General features: G+C 52.5%; 1 protein-coding gene across 2 annotated transcripts in view; it reads right to left on the bottom strand.

The window, feature by feature from the left end:
- The window catches only part of LRRC20 (leucine rich repeat containing 20), a 91622-nt gene that overhangs the window by 76213 nt on the left and 2383 nt on the right, over nucleotides 1-13026 (bottom strand). Inside the window, exons 2-3 of one of the 2 annotated variants that reach the window (XM_075534411.1) lie at nucleotides 9861-9962; nucleotides 9620-9747 (exon numbers count right to left, since the gene is read on the bottom strand). In XM_075534411.1, the coding sequence (XP_075390526.1) occupies nucleotides 9620-9701 (82 nt within the window). In that variant the 5' untranslated portion in view covers nucleotides 9702-9747; nucleotides 9861-9962. The remainder of the gene's footprint in view (nucleotides 1-9619; nucleotides 9748-9860; nucleotides 9963-13026) is intronic. The other variant, XM_075534412.1, reaches the window with a different exon arrangement.

Here is a 13026-nt window from a genome sequence, read left to right as displayed (position 1 = left end):
CCAGGATTGATGAACCATAGACACTTCAAGTAGAATAAGGGTTGGGGGTGGGGGTGGGAGTACAATGGGGGAGGGGAGTCCAAGGGATCCGATATCAAGGAGTTCAAGAAGGAAGAGAATGTTTTTAAACCGATTATGGAAGAAATTGTACAGCACTGCTTGATGTGACTGAACTATGGAATGATATGTCTGTATTAGCTCCCAATAAAATGATTTAAAAAACAAACTGTTCATTCTAATTCATGAGGAGATGCTGCTCATTTTCCTAACTTCTTTTCACACTTTAGTTTAACCTAATATATATCATTTTACAGAAGAGCATAACTCAGATCTCGGCTCCCCGAAAATCCACAAACAACGGCTCCATTTGAATTGTCTCCTCTGATAGGTTACCTTTCTTTTTAAAAAATCATTCTATTGGAGGCTCGTACAACTCTTCTCACAATCCATACATCCATCCATTGTGTCAAGCACATTCGTACATTCATTGCCCTCATCATTCTCAAAACATTTGCTTTCTACTTGAGCCCGTGGTATCTGTTCATTTTTACGTTTCCCTCATGAACCCTTGATAATTTATAAATTACTATTGTTTTGTCATATCTTACACTGTCCAGTGTCTCCCTTCACCCATTTTTCTGTTGTCCGCCCCCCACAGAGGGGGTTATATGCAGATCCTTATAATCGGTTCCCCCTTTCTACCCCACTTTCCCCTTACCCTCCTGATATCGCCACTCTCAACATTGGTCCTGAGGGGTTCCTCTGTCCTGGATTCCCTGTGTTTCCAGTTCCTATCTGTACCAGTGTACATCTTCTGGTCTAGCCACATTTGTAAGGTAGAAATGGGATCATGATAGTGGGAGGCGGGGGGCGGGGAGAAAGAGAAGCATTTAAGAACTAGAGGAGAGTTGTATGTTTCATTGGTGTTACACTACATCCTGACTGGCTCATCTCCTCCCCACGACTGTAAGGGGATGTCCAGTTGCCTACAGATAGGCTTTGAGTCCCCACTCTTCACTCTCCCTCATTCATAATGATAGAATTTTTTGTTCTGATGATGCCTGATACCTGATCCCTTCCACACCTTGTGATCACACAGGCTGTGGTGCTTCTTCCATGTGGGCTCTGTTGCTTCTGAGCTAGATGGCCACTTGTTTATCTTCAAGTCTTTAAGACCCCAAACACTATATCCTTTGATAGCCAGGCACTATCAGCTTTCTTCACCACATTTGCTTATGCACCTGCTCTGTCTTCAGTGATTGTGTAGGAAGGTGAGCATCACAGAATGCCAGTTTAATAGAACAAAGTGTTCTTGCATTGAGGGAGTACTTGAGTAGAGGTCCAATATCCATCAGCTACCTTAATACTAAGCCTATAAATACATCAATCTATTTCCCCATCATATATATTTATATATGTACATGCCTTTTAGACCTCCATAAATGCCCTTTGCCACAAAATGTACTGAAAAACTGGGGTTCAGCTTATACACGGGTCAGTGGTACCCCAGCGAGGTATAACATCGGGTGACTGCCTTCCTCTGCTGTTCATCCAAAGCCCTGCTGACACTGCAGGGCTTTGAATGTTTGTTTACTCACATCTAACCAATCAGAGCCGTCCTATGATGTGGAAGGCTCCAATTCACAGAAGCACCCATAGTGATTCACTTACACCGGCATCTGAACTGGTAAGGATGTGTCTGTGGCTGGGCTCCATCTCTCCCCTCTGGTCTCTGTGTTAATTCACATCCTGCATTTCCTACCCTAGGCTTATACTCGAGTCAATCAGGTTTTCTGGTTTCCCAGGTAATAATTAGGTACCTCGGCTTATATTCAAGTATATACGGTAGTTCTTTCTTCTATTTACTTTGACTTTCCTCTTGTCCCACTACCATGCTCAGCCTTAATTTGGGTTTCAGTAATTCCTCTTGGTTACATTGCCCTTAATCAAGCCCAACAAGGCCTCTTACACCCTCCTCGCCACCGATTTTGGATCACTTGGGTTTGTTAACACCACTTCCTTTCCTCCACCTCCCCCTCTCCCATATTGCCCTGGAATCATTGGTCCCATTTTCTCCTCCAGATTGTTTTATCCAGCCTATCTTATCTAGATAGACTTTAGAGATAATAATATGCAGAAAAACAAGACAGAGCAAAATAAAGCAACAAAAGAAAACAAAATAACCACACACACAAAAAGCCTGTAAATCGTTCAAGGTCTGTTTGCTGACCTTTAGGAGTGTTTCCTGGTCGAGTCTAATGGGGCACCATGCACTGGCCCCACAGTCTATTTTTGGTATTCCCTTGGGACTTCCTTGCTCTGCTCCCTCTGCTGTTCTGTTGCACGCCCCTAGTGTTTTGCCTTGGTGTAGTGGGGTCAGATAGGATTCAATTCCCACACTGTGTTTCCAGTGTTGTCCGTTGTAGGGCTATGGGTCAGTGAGGGATGTCATGTCTCATAGTGGGGCCGGCCATATGGTCCTCTCTGTGCATTGGCTGCTCTGAGCCAGGATGTGCTCCACTCCCTCTTCCCATTCATTTGCTCCCGTGTGCTCTGATCAGACATGTCTCTCTCCCTGAGCTATGGCTTCAGTGTTGTTGTCTGAAGTAAATTCTTGTGGCAGGCGGGACAGCTGTCCACGTAGTTGGGATTGGGGCTGGCCCCTCAGCCCTCTCCACTGGTTCCTTGCTCATGCCAGTATGTTGCATTCACATCTCGGAGCACCGAGTTGAAATCTGGTCTCTCTTTCCGATAGGCCACCTTTCAATAAAGTAGAAAGCCTCATCTTTTTCCCAAGGAGTGGCTGGTGGTTTCAAACTGCTGACTATGCGGTTAGTAACCCAATATGTCACTCACTAGGCCACCAGCACACCTTAAAAAAAAAAACACAAAAAAAACAGCTCTTATGTCTCAGGTGCAGACATGCCATCCAGACTGAGAAAGACCCAGAAACTTAGGGGCCACGTGAAACAGCCACGGCCAAACTGGCCACATCAGCAAGCACCTGAAGCAGGCTGGGATAACACTGGTGGCATGCATCACTCCAGGATCGACTTCGACAACTACCGTCCAGGTGACCCTTGGAAAAGTTGGTCTGCGGCATTATCACTTAAAGAGAAACCGCCGGAGCTCTGCCCAACTGCCAGCCTCCATTACTTGTGGATCTTGGTCAGTGAGCGACAAGGGTAAATGCGGCCAAATAGAAGCCTGGCACTGCCCCCATCGGTGATATGGTGCCGACGGTGGGAGACAGCACAGTTCTGGGGAGGGGGAGACTCCCAGAGCTCCTGTCATTGTGAAGTCCAAATTCTGCAGCAGAAGAGCAGAGGAGAAGATTAATGGGGGGGGGGGGTTGCGTGCATGTGTGTGCATGTGGGTGCTTTGTCCTGGGGACTTGAAGACATACACAGTGAAATGGAAGGGAGCTCTAAAGGGATTTCTGACTGCAGCCCAGAGGGGTCCCCTGGCCATGCAATGGTAAAGTAGCTGCAAACAGAAAGGTTGCTGGGTCGAATCCCCCAGATGCTCAGCAGGGCAAAAATGAGGCCATCTAGTTCCGCCAAGATGGAATCCCCAAGGAGCAGCTCTACCCAGTCCCACCCCGCCTCTACTCAGTGGCAGAGGGTTTGGGTTTGGGTTTGGGAAGCACAAAGAAATAAATCGAAGGAAAAGAACATGGAGGCCCAGAGGGGGGCGGTCGAGAGGAATTCTAAGCACGACAGGTTTGAGGAACGGGGCAGGGCATCATGCCAAGAGAAAATGGTTTGGAATTTCCTAGAAATGAGAACAGGCAAGACTGAGTCAGGAAATCCCCAAGACTTCAGAAAGGAGTGAGCGAGGCTGGCACAAACGTGTCTGCAGTCACAGCAGACCTGGGAGAGGAGCAGGGGACAGAGTAGCCTCGACTGACCATCCATGGCCCGACTGACCTCTGCGACCAGGAGGGAAGAGTGAGGTTGGATGGAGTCTGAGGCCCCAGGAGGAAGTCCAGGCAGGAAAGAGATCAGCAGAGAGCCTGCTCTAGAAAGGGGTCCAGGAAATGATGCTGAGGTGGGATAGGGGTCTCGGAGGAAAGCTGAGGGCAGCCCGGGGCCAGGTGGAAAGGAGCCCACTTCCCGTCTCACCTCCTGGGGATGAAGAGGCCCAGAGCAGCGAGAAAGGCTGGGATCCAAAGCTCAGGTTACCGCAAGAGGACACCTGCCCTCACCTGTATGTGTGTGTGTGCGTGCATGCACTCAGGTGCTGCCCCTGGAGGCGGGTGGGGGATGCTGGTGCACAGTTAACTACCTGGTAAGGTGAGAGTGAGCCTGTAATTGAGCTCTGCCCAGCTCAGTCTCTGCTGGGGAGGGCCCCCTCTCCAGAGCAGCCAGCACACCAGCCTGTGTGCCCCTCAGCCTACACACCCGGGGCAAGCTGGGCAGGACCCAGCAGAAGAGAAGCCTGGAAAGTCCCGAACACTCTCCTCTGTGGGTAGGAGAGAGTGGGAGTGCCACATAGGTTTCTGAGTCTGTACATCCTGATGGAAGTGGAAAGCCTCATCTTTCTCCTGAGGGGTGCCTGGTGGTTTTGAACTGCCTACCTTCCGGTTAGTAGCCCAATCATGAGTCAGAATGATTCAGTGGTTGTGAGTTTTATAGCAGAATCTAGCGCTGTGGGTTAGATCTGGGGCAGCTAATCACAAGATTGGCAGTTCAAGGCCACTAGCGTTTACTCTTTAGGAGGAAGATGAGGCTGTCTGCTCCCATAAACATTTGCGATCCTGGAAACCGTATGTAAGGCCACTGTAAGTCAGAATAAAACAGTCCTGATGGGGGCAGTATGAAGTGAAGAACCAAGGCCCATCTGGAGACAATTGGACATCCCCTTACAGAAGGGTCACAAGGAAGGAATGAGCCAGTCAGGGTGCAGTGTAGCACCAATGAAACATCCAAGCACCCTCTAATTCTTTAGTGCTTCCTCCTCTCACTATCATGACCCCAATTCTACCTTACAAATCTGGCTAGACCAGAGCATATACACGGGTATAGATAAGAGCTGGAAACACACGGAATCCAGGACAGACCCCTCGGGACCAACAATGAGAGTAGCGATACCAGGAGGGGAAGGGGAAGGTATGGAGAGAAAGGGGAACCGATCACAATGATCTACATATAACCCCTCCCAGGGGATCAGACAAGAGAAAAGTGGGTGAAGAGAGACATCAGACAGTGTAAGACATGAATAAATAATAATAATTTCTAAATTATCAAGGGTTCATGAGAGAGAGAGGGTGGAGGAGGGAGGGGGAAAAATGAGGAGCTGATACCAAGGACTCAAGTAGAAAGAAAATGTTTTGAGAATGATGATGGCAACAAATGTACAAATGTGCTTGACACAATGTATGGATGGCTGGATCGTGATAAGAGCTGTATGAGCCCCAATAAAATGACAAAAATAACAGTCCTGCTGGTCTCGAGACACCACTGGCTAAGCTCTCAGAGACTCACCCAAAGGTCGGCGAGAGAGAGCAGCAACAGTCTGGCCCCGTGAAGACTGACAGTCTCAGAAACCCTAAGAAGCAATTCTACTCTGCCCCAAAGGGTCGCTGCGAGTTAGAATCAACTTAAAGGCAGTGGGCTTTTGGTCCTGGGGGATTCATAAATTTGCTATTTAAATGATAGCATACTGACTTACGTCACCTATGCGAGACCTGGTTCAACCCCCACTCCCTCAGGAATACTATCTGGATTGCTACAATAGCCAGCACCATATCCCACCTCCGTCCAGCAGTCGTGGTGGGGTAGTGGTTACTCGTTGGGCTGTTCACTGCAAGGTCAGCAGTTCGAAACCACCAGCCACCTCACTAGAAAGATAGGGCTTTCTACTCCTATAAACAGTCTTGTAAATTCACAGAGGCAGTTCGACCCTGTCCTATAGGGTCCCTATGAGCTGGCAAGTACCTGATGGGAGTGAGCATGCTTTGGGGTTCGAGTGGTCTGTCCAACATGGCTAAGCGTGGATTCCGTTGGTTCACTTGCTGCTCTCTGACTGTCTCACGGTGGGGGAGCTGGTTCTGGGTCCTAGACTCCTCTGCACACAGGCCTGAAAGCCCCTCCCCAGCCCACACACAGCAGGTGCCCACTGCCTGCTGACTGCTGAGAGCCTGAGCCTCTCAGTTTGGGAGCCTTAGCCGCCTCACTTCCCCACTGGACGAGCCCAATTGGGGGCTTAGCTTTGGGCCAGTCTCGCTGCATGTGGGAAGTACTGTAGGGGCAGTGTAGGGAGGGGCAAGTGATTGGGACCAGGGAAGCTTGGAGCAGCGTCGCAGGTGCAGTGGTGGCAGGAGTGGCAATGAGGGGACGGAAGTGAGAAGTCACCACGGAGCTGGCCACTTCTCTAACCCCATGTTCTCCCTCCCATCCGCATCTTGCTTCATTCCCATCCACGCTTTTCCTGCATCCACACACATACCCTTAGTATAGCCGGTTCCCACCACCACCGTTTAGTCAGCAGATGGGCACCGGTACTACCCAGTCACCTAACGGATAGCGTCAGTACAACCAAGCACTTTGTAAAAGGTCAAAACACCGCCCCTCCCCTTACTGCTTTCATCTAAGTTTAAAGACCCAGTCACCTCCACTGGACGATCACCAGCTTTGGGCAGGACCTGGGCTTCGAGGCTTGGGACCACTGGCCCAGGGGACATCAAGGTCAACTGGTATAACACTATTCACAAAGACAATGTTGTACATCCTATACTGGTGAGTAGTGATGCGGGGCTTAGGTGCACAGGAGCAGCCATGGAAGGCACCACTGTTGGTCTCACCCTGTCCAGAGCACAGGAGAGTGAAGAAAGTTAAAGACCTATGAAAACAGTAGAATGTCCCCAACCCTGAGACCAGAAGAGCCGGGGAGGCTGGACTAACCCCAGGGACCTCTCTGAGAAGGATCGTATTAGAAGGTCCTGCGTAGAGCGAAAGAAGAATGTGGAGTAACATTCAAAATTCAAAAACACACCAGGCTGACCGGTCAGAAACCTGGAGGTCCCCTGAGGCTAGGGCCCTCAGCCTCCCCGTCAGGACTGGAAATGAACCCACGCCCTTGGCTCAGTTTTAGCTGGACAACAAACAGGTTCAAAGGGGAACCAGCGACACCAGGGAGGCGCAAGAATCATCAGCCATTTGCCCAAGGACACTCACTGTTCAGAAGGGTCAGGGACGGAGAAGGGGTAGAAAGGGGAACCCGACATTAACACTGTGGCCATGGCAATCAGGGGCGTGAAACACAATGTGTAGCAATGGTTGAATGGGAAACTGATTTGCCCTGCAAACCTTCACCCAATTCACAACAAAAAGTTAAGAAACAAAAGAGCACCCATGGTGGAAAGGTTTCCTCCTTCTCTGGGGACTGACTTGTGCTATGCCGACACCCTCACATCCTCACCATGCAGGGTAGCACGAGCGGGGTGGGGCCCAAATGCTGGGTCACACAGTTGGGGGGCCCAAATTCCAGGCCCCAGGTACTGAGGTGGTCCAGGAGCCAGGGCCCGGCTTGGGTTGGGGGGGGTAGCACCTCCCCTGGGGGTGCGGAGGAATGCGGACTACCATGGATGTCCCATGCACGCCACCACCAGGTCAGGCATCCTCCCTCCAGTGCACAGGCCCCTGGGTGTGCAATCCTGGGCCACAGACCTAGAAGGGCAGACTCTTCAGCAGGTTCCCCCACCCCCACCTCCTACCCCTGCCCCTCATCTGGCTGGGCACCTTCCCTCTGCAGTCCCTCCTGCTGCAGTCCCATCTCTGTAGTGGCTCCTCCCACCTGTCCCCTCGCTGCTGCTGCCTGGAAGCCACTCTCCACACCTCTCCATAGGACTCTCCCCTCCCTCCTCAGCCGCCTCCAGCCCTGCTCATATCTGGGGGAGGCTGCTTTCACAGACTCCCTAGAATCAACCCAAAGGCACTGTGGAAGACAGGCCTGGTGACCTGGTGCCATCAGATGACAGTCCCTGATACCCGAGGAAGGGCAACTTTGCTCTGGCACACACATGACGGTGACTGGCTTAGGACACCCACGCCAGACATTTGCTGATGTGCACTTAACCCTGCCCGCCCCCTAACACCACCACCACCACCCACAACTCACACACACGCACACGCACACGCACTGGAAGGTAATGTGAGCCAATTCAGCCAGGCGTGGCTGGCTGATGCCTGGAAGGGGGTGGGGGCTGGAGGGCGGGGGCAGATCTAGCCCCAGCCTTCAAGGGCGAGAGGAATTCAATATAATAGCTGTCATTTCCTGAACTCACTACATACCAAGCACCTTCCAGCCACTGCAATCACTTCCAGCCTTCCTGAGGTGGCGTGTGCAATCACCACCCCACTTTACAGAGGAAGAGACTAAGGCGGGGGTAAGTTCAGCCCCCTGCTAAGGGGTCAGGCTAAGCAGGTCGAGGAGTGGGGGTTCAAAGCCAGGTCCCGTCCCCCACCGCCACCTTAGTGGTAGAGTCAGCGCCGGGACAGGGTGGGATTCAGAATTCCTCTACTGGGGGTACAGCTCACAAGGTTCTCCCCAGAGGCTTCACACCAAGATAAACGGCGCCTTGGGGGCTGCATCGAACACCTCAGAGAACTTGCAAAGGCCTGACCCTAGGCCAGGCCCTGGTTGGGGGAGGCAGGGGACTACTGAGGTGGGAGAGAGCAAAGGGAGGGTGGGATGGAGCTGGGAGCTTCCTGGGAGAGGTGATGACCAGGCTGTCCACTTCCGGGGCCACCTCCCCCTACATCAGGGGCCCACATCCTACATGCACCTGACAAGAGGCTGCTTGCGTGCGCGTGTGCGCACACATACATACACACACACACACACACACACACACCTGTCTGTCAAATCCCTCTCCCTCGCTGTGCCAAGGGGCCAACTCAGATCTCACCCCTTCCATCTGCACAGTCCTCTCCAGGGCAGGACTGTGCTCCCCCTCTTAACCCCAGTCCCCACAGGATGGCTGGGGCTTGGTCAGGGTGCACTGATTCCAGTGGGGGACACACGCTGGGGTTACCGGCCTGTACACCACACACAGACACCACCACCACCACCAACCACTACCAACCCCATAGGGTATCTGCTCTCTCTCTTTCTCCCTCTCTCTCTCTCTCTCTCTCTCTCTCTCTCTCTCTCTCGTATACACACACACACACACACACACACACACACACACAGTCATCAACAGTCCAGTCCAAGGACAGGCAGACAGGCCCCAGGCAGGCAAAACACCCTCACTCATGACCATGACCCTTGCTAACAAGTGTGTCTTCCACTGGCACTCGGTGTTCACAACCCAACAGTGAGGTCGGTGCCACTGATCCCTGCCAGCTCCCAGTGACTCCCGACAGAGTGGGGTTGGCTTGGCTCTGTTCTCCGTGGGAGCAGGGGGCCAGGCTTTCTCCCCATGGCTGCTGGGGGGTTCAAACTGCCACCCTTCCTGCAGCAACAGAGCACGTAAACATTTGTGCCACCATGTCGCCTTACCCTGCACATCCTGGGGAGAGGTCCACGAGCCACTCTCCCGGTGCCAGGGGATGTGTCTTCTTTCAGTGCTGGACCGATTCCACAAAACCGCCCCCGAACGCCCGTCACTCACCCAGCGTGTCGGAGCCGCTCTCCACCGTTTCGTTGACCTTCCGCGCAACTCTGGCCACAGCCTCGCCCATCTTCTTCAGCATGCAGACTCGGGCGTTCGGCCGCCGCTGCTCACCAGGGGGCCTGTGCCTGGAGGAGATGCAGGGCCATGAGGCGCCCACCAGCCAGAGGCCCACCCAAGTGTGGTCCCCTCCAGGCTTCACTGAGGGATCCAGGCGACCAGGAGGGCCCAAGCCACTCACCTCCTCCTGCGGGGCCCAGAGCCCAGGCCGCATCCAGCTGGACTGTAAGAGTAGACAGTCGTGCCTGTCAGAGGGTGGGGGCAGTCAGGCTCTACAGGTTTCCTGGAAGGATGGACACACGTGACCTCACCGGATGCAGGGCCCAGCCCCAACAGGTAGCCAGTGGGAATGAGGGCTCCGGGGTGAGCTGGCCAGTAGTGCCTCACTCAACAGGTGGGGCAGTGGGAGGAGGCGGGGCACAGACACTGTCCCTCAAACCACGCCTCCGAGCTGACGTGCTGTCCACAGCTGCTAGCACAAGTCCCCCGCACCCCCACTCACCCAGCCTCCTCGGCCAAGCTCCTGTGTGCCAGGAAGTGGAAACCCAAGGCAAGTAGAGCGCGCCGCCCCCCCCCCCCCCACAGGGCTCAGCCTGCCAGGCGATGGCCCTCTCCAAACGGCCTGCCTATCAGTAGCTGAGCGTATCATCGAGACCCTAGCCGAGAGAGGAGGAAGACTGGGCGGGGGTAGTGGAAATAAGAGAAGGGGAATTGGATCACTGGTGAAGAAGAGGCTTCCAGAAGGGTGAGGAAGACGAATGTACTCCTTGTTGGGGCCCAAAGAGGCCCCAGAAACATCCCAGCTGTACTGATGGCAGAGTCGGAACTGAGGCGCAGAGAGGGGCTAAGTGACCCACTCACAGTCAAAGTGAGGGACAATTATCACGTCAGCTCTGGGTGGAGTCCCTGGCTCGAGCACCAAACTATGCACTGAAAGGTGACCTGTTCAAACCCACCCAGAGGCACCTAGGAGGGCAGGCCTAGCTATCTGCTTCTGCAAGGTCACAGCTTTGCTCTGCCACCTGGGGTCACCCGGAGTCACAACTGACTGGATGACAGCTGACATCTGGGCAGGCCAGCTCCCCAGCCTGGTGCTCTGCCCCACACCCACCCCTACCCCAACAGCATGGTCCTCGGCCCCCTGCCAGGCACGCTGAGAGTCAGGGGCCAGGAGAGGGGGAGTATCCAGATGCCAGCAGAAAGTTCCATGGGCCCACCCAACTGCGGAGGGAGATCAAGACATCTGTCTGTTTTGCCAAGGAAGCTGATGCTGATGGGAAAAGACTGGTGTGGGCGGACAGGCCTAACTCTCGCTCGGCTCTGCCGTTTATTAGCTGTTACCCTCTTAGCTGCTCAGAGAGCCCCAGGCCTCCATCTGAATAGGGAATGGAGTCAGACCCACCTCTCTAGGCGCATTTAAGGATAGAACAGTTCCCTGCCTCTCTAGGCCGGAGCCCAGGACCTGTATATAGTCGATAAATGCTAGCAGGGCGGATACATAGTGCCCGTGCAGACATGACCTAATCCCACTGAAACAGCTTTGGGCAAGCCGACACAATGCAACTCATCTTTGAGGAATGAGTAGCATTTTCAGCTCTCCGCCTTCAGGAAGTCTTCCCTGACTGCCCTCTTCCCGTTCTCCCCTCCCACTAAGTTTCAGCAGCACTTAATGTCTTAGCATGTCATTTGAGTTTGTGACCTCTTTTTAAATACACCTACGTTTCCTCCTTTGGCTTGTGGGCAACTTGGGATGGGGTGCCGGTCTATACTGTCCCTCTCCATGCACCTGACTCCACAGGATAAACGACACACAGTAGATGCTCTACTAGTGTCTGCAAGGACAAATAACCGTCAGATGCTTTTCAAACACACATGCAAGTCTGTTGTCTCTGACAACAAATACTAAAAACAAACAAACCAGAACCCATTGCTAGAGAGCTGATTCGGACCCATAACTACCTTATAAGGCCCCTGTGGGTTTTCACGGATATAAATCTTTATGGGATTATGGAAACGGAAAGCCTCATCTGTCTCCCTCGGAGTGGTTACTGGCTTCCAACTGCAGACCTTGCAGTTAGAGCCCAATGCATAATCCACTACCCACCAGGGCTCCTGAAAGACACAGCCTAAGGGAAAAGGGCCATTAATTCAAATTCCTGTGATGCCAGTGAAGGGCAGTCAGAGGGGTGGGGACTGTTGCACACTGGCTCCAACAGCTCTATGGCGGCGTCCTGGTTAGCAGGACTCAGAGCAAAGTTGCGCAGTTTGTGGACAGAAAAACTTAGGACCCCAGAGGAGGGATGAGTGAACTGACTAGATGGAAACAAAGAACTCAACCTGTCTCTCCCTGCTATATCATATCCATCTTCTTATCCATCTCCAATTTCATCAACTCTCACAAAGATTTAGCATCTATCGGGTATACAGCAGAAGAAAGAAAAGAGAAGAAAAATGTACAGAAAGCTATCGATGCGATCTAAATGAGGAGGAGCTTTTTGAATAGTTCTGAGACAAAGCTTGATGCTGCGGAAAGTCCATTCTAAAAACCCTGATGGCAGTCTCTAGAATTACTTTGTTACTATGCCTGCAATTCTGATAGCAGCCATTAGGGGGCAGTGATGGTGCTTGGGCGATGGACCCAGCACTGAAAAACAGATTCAAAACCTCACACCTGAGTCACAAGCTCACAGCTATGGTGTGGGTCAAAGACTGCAGATGGGCCAGGAACAATCTGTAAAGACTGAGTGTCTTATTAAGAGGAGAGGATGCTCTGAGTACAACACAGAGGGGCCCTACACTTCCTAAGATATTCCTCCTGGTCAAAATCCCTACCTTTCCCAACTGGCTACGAAGCCACTCTCACTTCACCTCCAACTCTCTCCAGTGGAGAATTCTCTCATAAAGATCCGCTGACGGTTCTTCTCCGGGGTCCAAAGACAAAGGTTTGTCACCCTTTGGCACAAGCAGGGCTGTGAGCTGGGGTGGGGTGGGAGGGGGGGTTCAGGCCACATGAAGTGAAGTCCTAAATTGGGGTGTGGAGGCCAATACATCACTGTCAATTACAACCCACGTGTGCTGGAGTAGAACTGTGCGCCACAGGGTTTTAAAAGAGCAAATAGTCAGGCCTTCCTACCGATGTATCTCTGGGTAAACAGACACCTCCCTCCTTTTGGTAAGGGTCCAGTGCGTTCACGTTTGCACCACGCAGAGATTTCAAGATGGGGTAAAAGACCGAGTACTGAGGGAAGAGCAAATGTGGGAAGACAAGAGAGGGAGTGGACTTCACTGACTACTTACTCCTCTCTCCCCTAAGGCGAGACTGGTGTGGCAAAAAGCAAGGGTTCGTT

The sequence above is a fragment of the Tenrec ecaudatus genome, chromosome 16, assembly GCF_050624435.1.
Source record: "Tenrec ecaudatus isolate mTenEca1 chromosome 16, mTenEca1.hap1, whole genome shotgun sequence".
NCBI lineage: Eukaryota > Metazoa > Chordata > Mammalia > Afrosoricida > Tenrecidae > Tenrec > Tenrec ecaudatus.
This window is presented reverse-complemented; position numbering and strand designations above follow the sequence as displayed.